Below are 19,493 nucleotides of genomic sequence, written 5' to 3'. Positions count from 1 at the left end.
AGTTATGGATTCTATTATTATACGTTTGTTTATAGTTCTAAGGATGCTTTCTCTTATGGTTTGGATGTAGTCTCACCAAAACCCATGTTGAAATTTGATTCCCAATGTAGCAACGTTGGGTGCTGGAAACTAGTGGACAGGTGTTTGGGTCATAAGGGTGGTTACCTCTCATGAATGCCTTGGTGCTATTCTTGCAATGAGTGAGTTCTTGTTCTTGTTAGCCTGGATTAGTTTTGTCAGGACTGGATTAGTTCCCATGAGAATGGGTTGTTGAAAAGCCAGTATACTCCTTGGGTTTTGCCCCTTCATATGTGTCTATTTCCCCATTGATCTTCCACCATGTTGTGACCCGGCATCAGACACCAAGCAGATTTTGGTGCTACGTTCCTTGAACAACTCAGCCTGCAGAACCATGAGCTAACTAAACCTCTTTTCTTTATTAATTACCCAGTCTGAGCTATTCTATTATAGCAACACAAAACAGACTAAGATACTACCCTATTAATTAAATCAATCAATAACAACATAAAATAAATTGTGCTTACATTAATTTGAATACTTAGATAAAAATTCTCAAATATTGATGCCTTTATTCCTACTTTTCTGTTCACATTACAATCTGACATAATTCAGATCATAAAGTTTTATTTTCATTTCCATGATTTTTCACATTTTTAAATGAATTAAATGGATAAAATTGATCACTTATTAAAGTTAGGTTTATATATATTATTAAAAGAGATTTGTTTTAAACCTATTTTGACTTGCTATTAAACTAAGTTTTAACTGTAATAATTATAGTTTTTTGTTTGTGTGTTTGATACTCATGTGAAACAGTTACTACCCACAATGCCTGGAAATATTTCTAAAATTGTCTTTATATTGAATATTGGCTTACTTTTTTTTTTTTTTTTTTTTTGAGACGGAGTCTCACTCTGTCGCCAGGCTGGAGTGAGCGATCTCGGCTCACTACAAGCTCCGCCTCCCGGGTTCCTGCCAGTCTCCTGCCTCAGCCTCTGGAGTAGCTGGGACTACAGGCGCCCGCTACCGCGCTTGGCTAATTTTTTGTATTTTTAGTAGAGACGGGGTTTCACCATGTTAGCCAGGATGGTTTCGATCTCCTGACCTCGTGATCTGCCCACCTCGGCCTCCCAAAGTGCAGGGATTACAGGCGTAAGCCACCGCACCCGGCCAAGCTTACATTTTTAATAAATGCCTATAGTAACACTTTTACTCTTTTGTGGATATATGTAGCTAAAACAAAAATCATGAAAACTTATGTAAAAATATCATCTCTGGACTTTTATTTCCTTCAATCTTTGGTTCAGGATGCATATATGCTTTATATCATATTGTTAGGGGCTGGATTCTATCCCCTAAAATTCATATATTGAAGTTCTAACCCCTAGTACCTCAGAATATGGCTGTACTTAGAGATTGGAAAGAGGTAATAAGGTAGATAAGATCATACAGGTGTGCCTTAATCCAATATCGCTGGTGTCCTTATAGGAAGAGAAGATTAGAACAAAGACAACACAGCCTAAGGGATGACAATGTGAGGATACAGCAAGAAAGTAGCCATCTGCAAACAAAGGAGAAGGTCTCCAAAGATACTAAACCTGCTGACACCTTGATCTTGAACTTTTAGCCTCTGGAGCTGAGTGAGATAAAATAATTTTCCCTTGTTTAAATTACCCAATCTGGTAATTTAAACCCATAACAAAATAGGCAGCCTTAGTAAAATGGTACATACATTAATATAAAAAAAATTAATTAAGCAACTTTTAGATTTAAGGTACCTTGTTGCTAGAGAATACAAACATTTGATATCTTCAACCTTGTAGCTCACCTGTACGCCATGAGTTAGAATTATTCTCTATAAAAGAGGAAACTGAAGCTTTGGGGCATCAGTGAAATGAATTACATGACTAGTAAAGTGACAGCCACAGGGCTGAATTATAATTTTAACTGTCAAACTTACAAATAACAAAAATAAAGCAAAATAAAACACAACCTATAATATACATGATATCTAAAAACATTTAATGAATACCACATTTTTTACTTTATAGAGTAGAATTATTTTTGTGGCTCATCTGTTGGTTTTAAGTATTACAGAATAGAGTTGTTCCCAAACATTTCAGGGTGAAAAATAGGAGTAATTAAATCTATTCTATATGAAAGGCCTTTGTATTACCTGGCAACGTAGCATATTGGCCTTTGGCTATAAAGTCATGTTTGTTTTAGCACAATTAACCTAGGTTTCAATTTTCAAGATGTGTTTACAATACAAAAATCTAATTTAGAGGAAATGACCTCACCATTTCATATTTCTGGAACTAGTCGTTTCATGAACCCCAACCTGTGTGTGAAGCCATTGGTATCTGTATTCTCTATTCCTTTCTAATTTTTCACTTGCAGTGGTATCTTTGTGGATAGAGTCTTCTTCTATACCTGTGAAAGAAATATGGAACATGTATTTGTTATTTAAAGAGATCAAACTTTGGCCAACCAGTTCCATCTGTGCTAAACATTTTATCACAAGAAAGAAAAAAATGACTAACTTATGAGAGCTAAATCTGTAAGAAAACTAATGTCAGTAAGAAAAGTAATGTCAGTCACAGATTATCTATTTTTCCTGCTTAAGTTTCAAACCCATCTATTTTGAAAAAAATAGTTAAAATCAATCACCATTTATAGGGCTTGTTTTTGAGTTTTTAATTAGAAAAATCAGAGACTTATTTTTTGGTAGACTGTAGAATTCTTCTAATATAAAAACATCTGTTCCCTATCTGTCTTTTCAGGATTAAAGTCTAATTGTTTTTATACCACTCTTATCCATATGGAGAATTTATAAATTATATTGAGTGTTTTTGAACCTGAATTTTCATTTACATAAAACTGAGCTTGCTTTGTGTAAGCTACTATAGTATTTCATGAATATCAGAGTTACACTGAAGACTAGTTGTTTTAAAGCCTTCCTCCATGGACTTGATCTTTTAGACTGCTTCATGTTTGGTTTGGGGCTTGTTGGCTTCATAAACTTGATTGATAGTACACCAGAGGGAGACACCTCTTAAAACCTAAATCATAGTAATCAACTCAGAACAATCCTGTAGTTTAAAAACCTGACATTTAAAATGTCAATTTATTACTTTGAAATATTCTTTTGTTATAGATGTTTGTATACAAGAAGTCTACATATTTGCAAGTTGTTTAGAAAACGAATAAAGCATGGTGCAAAATCTATTTTGAATAGTCTGTGCATGTACGTGCACATACACACAAGCTTAGCATGTGTCATTCAGAATATGTTGAGGATGATATATCTAACATGTCTTTCTTCCTTAAAAGTTACTGTTGTAATTAGTGAAATGACTCTAGTTTTCAATTTAAACAGATGTTGAAGCTAGGTCTCTGGAAAGCTTAAAATCTGGATGCTTTGAGTATCTAAAACTCTGTTACTTAGTAAAGTTCCTATTGCTTCTTATGAGACCTTATGTTTCTAAAATGACTTCAGCCCTTGAAACCTGAACTTAGGCCAACTCTTCCATAGTTGCTACAATTAGAGGAACAATTGCTTCACATGAGGGGATTGGCCATTGAATCCATGAGCAGACTCCATTTTCATAAACAGCCTTATAATTATACAAAAGTTCTTTGTAGATTCTGGATATTAACCCTTTGTCAGAAGGGTAGATTGTAAAAATTTTCTCCCATTCTGTAGGTTGCCTGTTCACTCTTATGGTAGTTTCTTTTGCTGTGCAGAAGCTTTTTAGTTTAATTAGATTCCATTTGTCAATTTTGGCTTTTGTTGACATTTCTTTTGGTGTTTTAGTCACGAAGTCCTTGCCCATGCCTATGGCCTGAATGGTATTGCCTAGGTTTTCTTCTAAGGTTTTTATTGTTTTAGGTCTAACATTTAAGTCTTTAATCCACCTTGAATTGATTTTTGTGTAAGGTGTAATGAAGGGATCCAGTTTCAGCTTTCTACATATTGCTAGCCAGTTTTCCCAACAACATTTATTAAATAGGGAATCTTTTCCCCATTTCTTGTTTTTGTCAAGTTTGTCAAAGATCAGATGGTTGTAGATGTGTGGTATTATTTCCAAGGGCTCTATTCTATTCCATTAGTCTATATCTCTGTTTTGGTACCAGTACCGTGCTGTTTTTGTACCAGTACCATGCTGTTTTGGTTACTGCAGCCTTGCAGTATAGTTTGAAGTCAGGTAGCGTGATGCCTCCAGCTTTGTTCTTTTGGCTTAGGATTGTCTTCCCAATGCGGGCTCTTTTTTGGTTCCATATGAACTTTAAAGTAGTTTTTTCCAATTCTGTGAAGAAAGTCATTGGTAGCTTGATGGGGATGGCATTGAATCTATAAATTACCTTGGGCAGTATGGCCATTTTCACAATATTGATTCTTCTTATCCATGAGAACTTAAACAAATTTACAAGAAAAAATCAAACAACACCATCGAAAAGTGGGTGAAGGACATGAACAGACACTTCTCAAAAGAAGACATTTATGCAGCCAAAAGACACATGAAAAGATTCTCATCATCACTGGCCACCAGAGAAATGCAAATCAAAACCACAATGAGATACCATCTCAAACCAGTTAGAATGGCGATCATTAAAAAGTCAGGAAACAACAGGTGCTGGAGAGGATGTGGAGAAATAGGAACACTTTTACACTGTTGGTGGGACTGTAAACTAGTTCAACCATTGTGGAAGTCAGTGTGGCAATTCCTCAAGGATCTACAACTAGAAATACCATTTGACTCAGCCATCCCATTACTGGGCATATACCCAAAGGATTATAAATCATGCTGCTATAAAGACACATGCACACGTATGTTTATTGCGGCACCATTCACAATAGCAAAGACTTGGAACCAACCCAAATGTCCATCAATGATCGACTGGATTAAGAAAATGTGGCACATATACACCATGGAATACTATGAAGCCATAAAAAAGGATGAGTTCATGTCCTTTATAGGGACATGGATGAAGCTGGAAACCATCATTCTGAGCAAACTATCGCAAGGACAGAAAACCAAACACCACATGTTCTCACTCGTAGGTGGGAACTGAACAATGAGAACACATGGACATGGTGGGGAGCATCACACACCGGGGCCTGCTGGGGGTTGGGGGGAGGGGAGATGGATGGCATTAGGAAATATACCTAATGTAAATGACAAGTTAATGGGTGCAGCACACCAACATGGCACATGTATACATATGTAACAAACCTGCACGTTGTGCACATGTACCCTAGAACTTAAAGTAAAAAAAAAAAAAAAAAAGGGAAGTAGAAAAAAATAATTACACAAAAGTTATAAAACACACTCAAACAAATGGAAGATTTGGCATTGCTACACACTGCATTGGGTCTCTTTTCTAGCAAAACCCCAGCTACTGATCTGGTTTCCTTAGTGACCAGGCCAGACGTTGGACAGCACAGTGACAGAAAACAGTGATGACTCAGTGACCCTGATGATCAACTGAGCCCAAGACTTGAAACTCACCTACTCCTGATATGGAGAGAATCCTTTTGTAATAAGTAAACTTTTAGTTAAAACAGAAATAATCTCAGTCTTCCCGTTCTTAAAAATAGTGGCATATACTTGCAATGGTCACTTTTTAAAGTACTCATTTTGGAAAGCTTTCCTCAATTCTACAATAACACTTCATACACTCTAAGTAATTTTACATCAAAACTCAGCCAAAGCTCTAAACAATTCCTGAGTAAAAAGGAGAGATTTCATCATAATGATCCAATTCTTATTAACCATTTTAACACCAAGGCATAAATTGGTAGATTGGCATGAGCTCAGTGTAAGTAACAGAACAAGCATAGTGGTGAAATTGGCTGGATGTACTTGAAAATACTGCAATTCAAATGTTAGAGGAAGTGGTTCTGTCTCAGCAAAATCATTTCAGAATTACTCCTGTTACTGAGGAAGAGAAAGTAACATTTATTCTTGGAAGCTTGCAGAAGTCCTTCTTTTAGCAACTTGTGTAGGAAGAATAAGAGTGACCTGGATTAATTAACGGACACTTACCAGTTTCCAGTTAGGCTGCCCAGTAATTCCTTCCTTTCAGTATTAGAAAAAGCAACCTTCGGCCTGCAGAACACTAATTCCTTTGTCCACAATTCCTTGCTACTTCTATGGATCTTGCATCATCAGTTTCCCATATTATCAACCTAAGAAAAATGCCTTCCTTTGATTCTTGCTATCCTCCAGTTACTACTGTTTATATGTGCTTTTTACTTCAAAACACAAACTTGAGTAATTTTATTTAAACATTTTTTTGAACTTTTATTATAAAAATAATACAATCGAGACCACGGTGAAACCCCGTTTCTACTAAAAATACAAAAAAATTAGCTGGGCGTGGTGGTGGGCGCCTGTAGTCCCAGCTACTCGGAGAGGCTGAGGCAGGAGAATGGCGTGAACCCGGGAGGCGGAGCTTGCAGTGAGCCGAGATTGCGCCACTGCACCCCAGCCTGGGTGACAGAGCGAGAATCCGTCTCAAAAAAATAAAAAAATAAAAAAATAAAAATACATACTCATTATAGGAAATTTAGAAAGTAAAAAGTCAAAGAAAAGACAATCTGCAAACACCATTATCAAGACAACCGCTGGTTAATATTTAAAGGCATTTACTTGTAGCTGTTTTCACATTTTTTTTTGTTTTGTTTTGACTTTAGTTTACACACATAGTTGTTCCTCAGTACCCGTAAGGGATTGGTTCCAGGACCTTCTTTGAATACAAAAATTGGTGAATTCTCAAATCCCTGATAGGAAATGGCATTTGCTTATAATCTGTGAACATCCTCCTAGATACATTAAATCATTTCTAATTACTCATAATGCCCAATATAATATAAACTGTTATACTAATTTTTTTAGGAAATAATGAAAGAAAAACTTTGTACATGTTCAGTATAAGTGCATTTAAAAAAATTTTTTTTTATCTGCAGTTGGTTGAACCTACAGATGCAGAACCCATGGATATGAGAGGCTGACTGTAATTATATGTATTCTTCATATCCTATTTTTCAGTGAGTATTATAATAAATGTATTATATGTAATAGAAAACTCAGACATAATTTTCATGGTTTTATACTATGATCTACCAACTTATTATATAATAGGTTTTTAATTATCTCTTTTTAAATTTTACCTTAAGTTCTGAGATACATGTGCAGAATGTGCAGATTTGTTACATAACTATACACGTACCATGGTAGTTTACTGCACCCATCAACTGATCATCTACATTAGGTATTTCTCCTAATGCTATCCCTCCCCTAGCCCCCCACCCCTCAACATGCCCAACTGTGTGTTGTTCCCCTCCCTGTGTCCGTATGTTCTCATTGTTCAACTCCCAATTATGAGTGAGAACATGCGGTATTTGGTTTTCTGTTCCTGGTTTAGTTTGCTGAGAATGATGGTGTCCAGCTTCATCCATGGCCCTGCAAAGGACATGAACTCATCCTTTTTGATGGCTGCATAGTATTCCATGGTGTATATGTGCCACATTTTCTTAATTCAGTCTATCATTGATGGGCATTTGGGTTGATTTCAGTCTTTGCTATTGTGAATAGTGCTGCAATAAACATATGTGTGCATGTGTCTTTATAGTAGAATGATGTATAATCCTTTGGGTATATACTTGCTAATGGGATTGCTGGGTCAAATGGTATTTCTAGTTCGAGATCCCTGAGGAATCGCCACACTGACTTCCACAATGGTTGAACTATTTTACAGTCCCACCAACAGTGTAAAAGTGTTCCTATTTCTCCACATCCTCTCCAGCACCTGTTGTTTCCTGATTTTTTAATGATGGCCATTCTAACTGGTGTGAGATGGTATCTCACTGTGGTTTTGATTTGCATTTCTTTAATGACCAGTGATGATGAGCTTTTTTTAATATGTTCGTTGTCTGCATAAATAATTAATCCATTTTAAAAGATGGAATTAAGAATAAAATATCTAATAGTATAGACATTTTAAAGAATTTGATATAAACTATATTGTCAAATGGTTTTAAAAGGTCTCACCAATTACATGCTTTATGAGATTGCTTATTTTACTGAGTCCCTTGTCAAGAGTAAGAGAGCAAATATTTTTAAACTGCTGATAATTTGATAACAATACTGTCTAATTATGGTCTTAATTTATACATCTTTGCTAGTGAAATGGAACATTATAATTATTTAATAATTTTATTTGTACATTGTAAAATATCTTTTTTGTTTTCTGCAATTATCTACCGGATTCTAGTTTCCTTTTTTGTTTTTGACTATTTATAATTCTTTTTCTGTTATCACTGGTGCAAATATTTTCTCCTGACCATTGGTTGATTTTAGTTTCTACTCTATTTTCAAAAGGGGCAATTTTCATTTTCTGTAGGCATACAGATTTATATATTTGCCCCAAATCTTCTAAACTATAGGCTACGTTCCTTTCATAATTTATAGGTATTTCCCAATTCTATAAACTGCATGAGAAATAAGAGGATTTCAGGGACAAATTGGACACTCTTCCAATATTTTGCTTTTCCACAAATAATATCACTATGAGATACTGTAAGATGGCCTGAAACTGGCTTATGTAACAATTATATTCATTCCTTAATTTCACTGACCTCACTGCTGGATTCCAGACCATTTCCTTTGTCTTACAACTCTTTTTTTTCTGCAGGCCTTTGGGACACCAGACATCAAGTATTCCCTCCCTTCAGGATCCTTTTTAGATTCCTTTAGATGTTGGTGCTCCCAATTTTACAAGTACCTAGGAGTCAGTTCTCACTCTATATCTGGCACTGTGCTAGCTTCTGATAACAGTCAACCTGATTGGCATAGTTTCTTATCTCATGAGCTAACAGCTGAGAGGACTAGGTATCACCAACCTCTATCTTAATCCTGTTCTTGTATCTCATATTTCCACCTGAACTTCAAAATCGCTTGTCTTTACCATCATCATCCTACTAAAGTATGTTTTTTCCTCCTGGATTCCGAAGTAACTCAGATTACTCAGTCTGTAGTCAATATTGGCTACTTATTCTTTAAGTACAAGTATCTAATCAGAAATCAGATCTAGTCCACCTCCTGGGTAACCTACTAATCTGGTTCCTTCTTTCTTTCGCCATTGCAACCATTTTACTTCAGGCCCCATTCTGAATGTGAGTGAGCAGTCCTATATGTGGGGATATATGTATGTGTAAGGGTATCTTTCTTACCTGTCACAACAGAAGAGGTTCTCTTCATCTTAAACCCAACGCCTTAAACTGAGCGCCAGATCCCTATCCTTCCATATAATCTAGAATCCCTTGCCATCAGTTTCCCTTTTCTTCTATATTTTCAGCATCTCTTAAAACTGACTTTTTACATTCCCCTCCAGTGACTCTTCTCTCTCTCCTTCCCTAATCAGATGAGCTTCTTGAAGACAAACATTAGTCTCTGTTGACTTACTTGCCATCTGCATTATGGCTTTCTCCCAACACCCTTTCACTGGAACTATGCACATCAAAAGCATCATAATGCTAAATTTGGGGGACTTTTTGAAGTTCATATCTTACTGACTTCTCTATAGTATTATTCACTATTATCCACTCCCTCCTTCTTGAAAGGCTTGTTTTCCCTGGATTCATTACCTTCTCCATGTTTTTATTCTCAATCCTTTGGCTAAATCCCAGTCTCTTCCAAGGGCCCCTCTTCCCTTGCCATCTTTTTCAATCTCAGGATTCTTCTCTGGCGTTCTATCTTGGCCCCACTTTATTTTTAGGCTATACTCTCTCTGTATAATGATATCCATTCAAATTTTTCAGTTGCCATCTTTACTTCCTTCTGAGACATGTATTCAAAGACCCCTCACTTATATATCCAACAGATACTTCAAGCATGTCAAAAAATTGAACTCATGTTTATTATTTAACCTTTTCCTAAATTTTCTATAATGCTATCACTATCATTAATTTACAACTGAGAAAACAGAGTGTGGCACTGATACTTTCTCACCTTCCAACTGCATGTTTTACCATCTATGTTAAATCTATCAAATCTCCTCCATTCCCAATGCCACTATTTTTAATTCAGGCTACCATTGTTTCTTCTGAATTACTGCAACAGCCTTCTAACTGGCCTCTGCTTTTATTCTTCCTCCCACAGATATATCTCCATACTGCAAATGATCTTGCTAAAGTACAAATCTAATTGTGCCATCTCATAGGTTAAATTCCTGGTTCTCCACTGCCTTTAGATAATATTCAAAGCTCTTTTTCCATAATGTATAGGTCTTACTTTATATCTTCAGACACTTCTGTTAGGTTCCTGTCTCAATCCCCCAGACATAGTGTAGTTACCCCAAATGTTCTCTTTTGCCCACAGACCTTTGCCCATACTGTCTTCTATGCTTGGGACTATCCACTTTGCCAAGGGTATTCCTGCTTCAGGTCTTTAGGTCTTAGTTTAGAACTTCTGTTCTTTGGGGTATGCTCCCTGATCATCCAACACTGCATTCCTTATTTAAATTAGGTTAGGTATGCTCATTCTAAAGAACTGTATAGATACCCCATGATAGCATTCATTACATTATATTTTATTTTCTTATCTATGTGTCTGCTTACCTACTATTATCAAGGGCAAAAATTACAATTACTTTTCCATCAATCTAATACAATTTAATCTCCTTAAGTGGTACATAGTAGGATGGTGCTCAAAAATATTTGTGAAGTAAAATAATTATCACGGTTGATTAATGTTGTCTCAGTACCCTGAGAAAAGTAGAACTAGAATTTGGAGGTTTTTAGCATGTGGACAAACCTGTGCATTGTGGAGGATAACACATGTCTAAACATGATTAATTTAATTATTATAATAGAAACTTCAGCTTTGAAGGTCAAGATTAGATTGGGATAAAAATTAGCAACTAGGCCGGGCGCGGTGGCTCACGCTTGTAATCCCAGCACTTTGGGAGGCCGAGGCGGGCGGATCATGAGGTCAGGAGATCGAGACCACGGTGAAACCCTGTCTCTACTAAAAATACAAAAAATTAGCCGGGCGTGGTGGCGGGCGCCTGTAGTCCCAGCTACTCGGAGAGGCTGAGGCAGGAGAATGGCGTGAACCCGGGAGGCGGAGCTTGCAGTGAGCTGAGATCGCGCCACTGCACTCCAGCCTGGGTGAGAGAGCGAGACTCCGTCTCAAAAAAAAAAAAAAAAAAAAATTAGCAACTAATGGTACGGAATTAAACACAAAACCAGGCCAGGCGTGGTGGCTCACGTCTGTAATTCCAGCACTTTGGGAGCCTGAGGGGGGCGGATCACCTGAAGTCAGGCGTTCCAGACCAGCCTGGCCAACACTGTGAAACCCCACTCTACTAAAAATACAAAAATTAGCCAGGTGTGGTATTGCACGCCTGTAATCCCAACTACTATAGGGAGGCTGAGGCGGGAGAATTGCTTGAACCCAGGGGGAGGGGTTTGCAATGAGCCAGGATCACGCCACTGCCCTCCAACCTGGGCGACACAGCGAAACTTTGTCTCAAAAAATAAATAAATAAAAATAAAAATAAAACACAAAACCAAAAAAAAGAAACACTACTCATTCATATAAAATTACTTTATAAAATGTTTGAAGTATACTCAATCATAGAGGAAAGCAGATTAGTTTTAAGAAGTTCACCAAAAGAAATGAAGTACTTTTTAAATTAATGGAAATATTATTCTTTTTTTCATGAAAAGCACAACAAAAGTGTTCATTAAACCCATATGCTTCAAATAAATCAGTTTTCTAAATTTTCAATATAACATAATATCCTAAAGTGAGGGAGATTAAGATTCAATTATCATTTAAGGCACAGAAAAATAAGCTAACTATTTATATTTTTAATACATATGGCAACTTTCCCATGACTATTTTCTTTTCCCTTAATGGCTTTTCACAGTAATATAATAAAATACTCTTGGTTTCATTAATAGAGATGAGTTCATTTCTTTACCAAAAGTTTTTGGAGGACATAGTTGTGGCTCAGAAAAACACTTCTTCATTCAGTGGAAATATTTTTGGTAACTTTGATAAATGGCTGACTCTATGTATCTTATGTCAGCAATACTAAAATTTTGATTTACACTATAAAGCAAAAGTGGTCTGTATGTGTTTATTAAAATAAGTTATTGCATTATACCTCACAAACAAAGCACAACTAAAAATGGAATTTGGCATAAATGTTACACTAACAGAATTTTAATTTCATTAACATTTGTATAAATACTTGTTGATAGGCTGTTTATGGTTTCTTCCTTAACCAATCCAATCTGTTGTTGGAAAGTTGACAGCATTGGCACTAAACCAGTAACTCTACAAGAGCCATTTGTGTGTGACAAGCAACATCCCTATTCTTTAAAAATATATTTAAGTATATATGTAATTGATCACTCAGAAAAAATGACTTCATGAATAAAGAGAATTGTTGGTGCAAAAGTTTAAAAAACAGAAATTTTGGGAATAGTGCCAAACCTATATGTAAGGTCAAAGGCTAACATCAGCACCAATCACTCCTTTACAAATTTCACTATATTTTATGGCAGAGAGGGAAAAAAAAACTAAAATGAAAAGTTATGTGCTAGTTTCTGACATTTGAATTCATTCTCAAAATTGGTCCATTTGGGGTATGGGATAGTACATAAAGTATATGAATAACCTTTATGAAGGCAAAGAAAAATAAAATTAGTTACTAAATTATATCATTGAAAATATTTAGATTTTGCAAGACACATTTTTTGATATTACGGAATTACTAGATTTAACTGAATCCCTCTACAATAGCAGAAACATCCTTTAACAAATCGACTATAGTTGTGCTTATTAACCAATTGTAATAAATAATCTGTATTCAACTTATACACAACTCTACATTAAAGGAAGTATGTTTTGCCATGTATATTGTTCAGCTGGGCTGTATTTCCTCACTAATATCTTTATAGTGCAGTACCAAATACTATATAAAGGGTGATTCTTTGGTTTCTTTCCAGAGAATCACATAACTCAGGAAAATCCTAGGTTGCTTAAGTCATATATACATTAACATGTATTGTGTCTCCATGTTTGCTATAACTAGGGCTGGGACTAGAGTTAGGTGAGTGGGACAAGTGAGGTACTTGCCTTAGGCATAACATTTAAGAAAGTGCAAAAAAACCTCAATGATTAAGATAAATAATATTTTACTGTAATATTTAAAAATCAAAAGTAATGCAAAAATTTAAGAGAAACAAAATACCAAAGTTTTAAATAACAGGACTAGTAACAGTGTTATGCCAAGTTGTATTGAAGCCTGATGCAAAAGGAAAAAACAGTAATACTAATTCTGTCCCTGTCCTGGTATTTATCCATTTCTGAGAGATATTAATATAAATGTTAATAGGATATTGCTTTTAGAACTACCCAGTAGCCATGGAATTTATGATTGTTTCCCATGAGGTTGTCACACTACCTCATTTTCCATTACAAGAGGTCCTGGAATCTGACTTATAGGAAATTCATTAGGTAATAAATTAATTCAGTCTGTAAAACTAGGGTCTGTACCTTATCCATCTTTGTATTTGCCTAGCAATGAAATTGTACATAGTAAGTTGGCTTTGTCACTTACTAGCTATGTAATGTTGGGTAAATTATTTATCTTCTCTCTGTCTCAGTTTTCTCCTTTTAAAAGGTACACAATAACATAGAATGAACACATAGAGTACGTTAACATATAGTAAGGATTTACTAGCCATATTACTATTTTTTATTTAAAAAGGTAAAATGAATTCCATCATGCATAGCCCTAATGCTATCTCAATTGCCAAAGTCCAGGATTTACTCTAAATTCAGGTCAACTTTGGGGTTCTAGGGGGTCACTGACAGGAGGGAAAGATTGATGTTTAACACAAAACTAGCCAGAAAAATTGTCTCGGGGGGTAAGTCCAGGAAGTACTCCTTACCAGAATTCTAAATATGTAACCAGTATTTTTAAATGTATTTTATTTCATAATATATAAGGATTTCAGTGTGTCCTTAAAAAGAAAAATCAATTTCCACATGATAAGAAGAGTAGATGGTCTTAATTGATTTTAAGTTATTACAAATTATTTTTATCAATTAGTAATAACCATGAAGGAGGCTCCATTGACATGATTCTCTCCTGTTTCACCCTCTCAATTTAATTATCCTTGAAAAATATTCCTCTATACAACCTAGACTCCCTCAGGGAGTGTTAATATAGTAAGTCATCCAAACTAGGGCTCGCTCAATAGCATAATGGAGCATCTAATGATGTCAGTATGCTGGCTTTCAGAATAACATGGTGATAGTGGCCACATAAATATTACTGCCACACACATATATATGTGTGTGTGAACACATCACATATATATAGAGAGAGACATACACATTATATATATATATATATAGATATATATATATATAGATATATATACACACACACACATTACATACATATATATACACACATTACATATATAGATATATAGACTTCAGGTCCCTGCTCTATCTAAAGGTTTTCACTCATTGATAAAAATGTATTTCTAATTCTACTGATTTACCTATATTTATTAACTGAGGGACAAGTAGGTGGTTTTATTTCCTTTACTACTTTTATTTCAAAAGAAACCAATAAGTGCATTAGTTGATATATTAGTGATAGAAGCTTGAAAAACTCAATAAAACATACTTTATATTATTACATAGCTATATAACAGAAATGCTCATAGCATATATGTCTGTATGTTCATAATGAAATTCCCATTATGTGCATTTATATCATTTTATTATACACCTCTCCCTATGATAATTTTTGTATTTGTCAAACTGAATTATATAGATAAGTTTCTGATACAGAGATAACTTCATATGAAATACTGAATATATATTAAAATACTGTTTGCATTATGCAAAGCAATAATTAAAAATAACTTTCACAATTTGCACGCCAACATATTAGAAAGTAATAAACCTGGTTCTCAAGTTGTTGTTTTCCATAAGCAACAATATTAAGCAATTATCCCTATAGCTGGCTGACTATTTAAGAGTTTTCCAGTTGAATACTTTATTAATGCCAAAGTTTTATCTTTTATTGTGCTATTTTTAGAAAGACTGACTTCTATTTTATGTAGCAGAATTTCATTTGTAAATGAATGAGGTCCTTTTTACAGGAATATCACATTTAATTTGAAAATAGGTAAAAGCAGTCCTTGTCTACGCACATTCTAGTGGAGAAATGAGTCAATACAGGTGGGAATTATTGGTCCACACTGTAAAATTACTTTTTAGCTTTAAACTATTACTCATGTAAATATTAATTTTTGAAAGCTATTTTCAATGATTTTGTTTTGAAATATAACACATACACAGAATTTTACATATAGTATGTGTATATTCAATTTCAAGATTTATAAATATATATGAACTATAAATAATTATATACATTATATATTAAATTATATGTAAATTAATTATATAAATGAAATTTCATAAAAATATTCCTCTGATCATTTCAAAATATAGAACACTGCCTGCATACCAGATGTCCTGCTCAAAATCTCTCCTAATTCACCATGGAATACCATGCAGCCATAAAAAAGAAGGAGTCCATGTCCTTTGCAGGGACATAGATGCAGCTGGAAGCCATCATTCTCAACAAACACAGGAACAGAAAACCAAATACTGCATGTTCTCACTCATAAGTGGGAGTTGAACGAGAACACATGGACACAGCGATGGGGACATCACACACCGGGGCCTGTCAGGGGGTGGGGGGCTAGGAGAGGGATAGCATTAGGAGAAATACCTAATGTAGATGACAAGTTGATGGATGCAGCAAACCACCACGGCATGTGTATATTTATGTAATGAACCTGCACACTCTGCACATGTACCTCAGGACTTAAAGTAAAATTACAAAAAAGAAAAGGTCTTGCTTCTCTTAAGGGCAACTACTATAGTTAAGCTTATAACCCTGACTTTCTTGATTTCCTTTATAATGTTTAGCACATACATGTTTAAGCACTATATTGTAGCTTAGTTTGCTTTTGAACTATACACAGAACAATTCTGTAGGTATTATTTTGTTTTCATTTGTTCAATATTGTTTGTGAAATGTATCTGTGTTGCTGTATATAGATATGGTTCTTTTTTTATTGCTGTACTATATTTCACTATATGAATGTATTAGAGCTTATCCATTGCATTGTTGTTGGCCACATCGGTTGTTTCCAGTTTGGGAGTATTAAGAACAACACTTGCATCCTACTTCTGTCATTTCAGCAGGGACATGGATGGAACTTGAGGCCATTATCCTTAGCAAACTAACATAAAAACAGAAAACCCGATAATGCCTGTTCTCACTTATAAGTAGGGGCTAAATTAGAACACATGGACACACAGAGAGGAACAACACACATTGGGGCCTATTGGAGGTTGGAGGGTGGGTAGAGGGAGAAGATCAGGAAGAATAATTAATGGGTACTAGGCTTAATACCTGGATGATAAAATAATCTGTACAACAAACCCCCATGACACAAGTCTAGCTATGTAACAAACCGGCACATGTACCCCTGAACTTAAAAAGGAAAAGAACAACACTGCCCTGACTATCCTTGTGCAAGGCTTCCTATGGTGCAAATATCTATGAGTGTTGCTTGAAGGATGATGGGGTATGCGTATCTTCAACTCTACTGGAGTGTCAAAGTTGTTTGTCAAATGGTTACACCAAATTATAATATATTCCAATTAGCAAAATATGAGTTTCATTGGTTCTTATCCTCTATCAGACTAAGTTCTGTTAGACTGTTTTTGTTGTTTATTTGTTTGTGTGTTTTAATTAGCCTCTCTCTGGTTGCAAATGAGAATATCACTTGTTTATATGTTCATGAGTTATTTGGATTTCTTTTATGAGACGTACGTTAAAACTTCCTGTTTATTATTCTCCTGAACTGTCTCTATTTTAATGCTTCCTCAGAATTATTTATACTGGACATGAGTGCTTTGTTGGTTATGTGTAGCAAATACCTTCCCCATGTGGCTGCTGTTTCACTACTATTATGACATCTTTCGATGTATGTGGGTTCTTAATTATAAGGTGTATATACTTATTAATATGACTAGTACTTTTTGCATATTTTTAAGGAAATAATTGCATATCTAAGTTTATGAATATATTCCTCCACATTATCTTCTGTAAGTTTTATATTTTTTCTTCTTACACACAGGTCTTTTTTAAGTCGGCAGAATAACTTATTTTAATATAGATAACTAACTTTAAAATAAGATTTAGAAAACCCTACCTATTCCTCACTGATTTGGAATGCAACCTCTATAACAATATCAACTAAACATTATATGTATGGGCCTCTGTCTTGGCTCTCCTGTTGCCATTTTCTATATCCTTACCTTTCCCTACCCTGTCTATCCACCACATAATTACCACCATATCATACATTATCACATGATATTCACTGTCTTATTTGATGCAGTTTTATAATAAGTTGTGGTGTTTGATATGGTGAATTCTTCCACTTTATCTTTGTTGAGTGTAATTGGCTATTTGTGGATTTTGAATTTCCATAGAAATTTTAGATTCTGCTTGTCAGCTTTCATAAACAAACACCTTGTGGAATTTAATTGAGATTGTAGTCATAAGTTAATTTGGAAAGACTTAGTTCTTTAATATTTAGTCTTCCAATTTATAAATATACTTAAAGCTTTTCTTTAGCATTTTCAGTAAAGTTTTATGATTTTCTTCATAAGGTCTTATGCATCTCTTGTTAGATGTATCTTCAATATTTGATTAAAAATATTATTACTGGTTGCATTTCTTTTCCTTCTGATTGTTTATTCATAGAGTTAGTTTAAGAATAGGGCCAGTTTGGCAAATTATATTTTTCTAGGTTTTTAAATTTCCTCTAAATTTTCAAATGTATTGACATAAAGTTGTTCACAATATTATTTTATTAAAGCTTTACAGTTGGTATCATCTGTCAATCTACCCCTTTTCTATTCATGATACTGGTTATTTGTGTTTTCTCTCTTATTTTCACGATCAAACTTGCCAGGGTTGCATCACATTTACTAGTCTTTTCAAACAATTTTGGCCTTATTGATACATTTTATTACATTTTTTCCTATTTCATTAATTATTGTTGTCTACAATATGTGGTGTTTTTGTTATTGTTACTTTTTAAAATCATTATGATTTCTTCTACTCATAAGTTTTTAAGTGTTCTTTAACTTCCAACAAAATGATTTTCTGGTTACATTGCTATTATTGATTTATAGACTAGCATTGTATTCAGAAAACACCCTGCGTAAGATTTTAATCCTGAAGACATTTTTTGATACCTGATTTAAGGCCAGTTTAAGTTCAAGTTTGGTAAAAGTCCTATGTGGGCCTAAGGATAATGTACATTTTCCAATTGTTGAATGTTCTGTATAAGCATCTTAGGAAAATTTTATTAAACCAGTTTATCAAAGCCTGCCCCTTACTGATTTTTTGAGTACATGCTATATAGATGTGACAGAAATGTCCTTAAAATCATCCAATATAGTTGTGGAATTTGCTACTTCTTAGTATTCTTTAATTTTTGCCTTATTTTTGAGGTTGTGATATACTAGTTTATTAAAAGTATCATATCTCTAGTAAATGGAACTTTTTATCATTTTGAAATTCTGCTCTATATGTTTGGTAATTTTTCCCCCCAATGTGTATTTTTTTCTTATATAAATATAAGAACACCAGCTTTTTTTGTTGTTGTTAGAGTTTTTGTGGCATGTTTTTTCTATCTTTTTGCTTTTAAACCTATTGCACCTTTATAGTTTGTTTCTTGGATTTTTTAAAAAATCTAGAAACAATTACTATTTGCTACCTGGGCTATTTAATCATTCGTATGTAATTTAAGTACTTATATTTTGAGTTTAAGTACACAATCTCATTTTGTGCCTTCTATATGCCGTCTGTACTGTGTTCTTTTTCTTTATTTTCTTGACTCCATATTCGATAGAGTACTTCTTTTCTTTCTACTGCTTTCTTTCTAGTAGTGTGGCAGTAATATTGTTTTAACCTACTCATTGAGTTTTTACCCTAGAACCCTCTCTCTCTCTCTTTCTCTCTCTCTTTATATATATATATAATATATATTTGATACGTATTATAAATATATTCCATATATTTATGGAACATATATATATTCCATACATACATGGAATTTAACATAATCTAAAAGTAATCATTTTTCTCTCCTCCTAGAGAATACAAGAATCATAGAACATTTCGACTCAATTTAGCTTCATTTTTCAGTTATATATTGATATTTCTGTGTTCCTTACATGTAACATTACATTTCATATTATTACTGTTATTAATATTTTTAATTTATGCTTGATTTCACCAATATATTCTCCTCTTAGTTAATTTTTCTATATTCT

General features: G+C 34.3%; 1 protein-coding gene across 1 annotated transcript in view; it reads right to left on the bottom strand.

The window, feature by feature from the left end:
- The window catches only part of LRRIQ1 (leucine rich repeats and IQ motif containing 1), a 190,795-nt gene that overhangs the window by 13,404 nt on the left and 157,898 nt on the right, over positions 1–19,493 (bottom strand). The window contains 1 exon segment of the mRNA XM_063615130.1: positions 2,322–2,454. Coding sequence (XP_063471200.1) covers positions 2,322–2,454 — 133 coding nt within the window.

The sequence above is a fragment of the Symphalangus syndactylus genome, chromosome 13 (assembly GCF_028878055.3).
Source record: "Symphalangus syndactylus isolate Jambi chromosome 13, NHGRI_mSymSyn1-v2.1_pri, whole genome shotgun sequence".
Taxonomy (NCBI): domain Eukaryota; kingdom Metazoa; phylum Chordata; class Mammalia; order Primates; family Hylobatidae; genus Symphalangus; species Symphalangus syndactylus.
The sequence above is the reverse complement of the archived record's forward strand: the minus strand, read 5'-3'. Positions and strand labels throughout refer to the sequence as shown.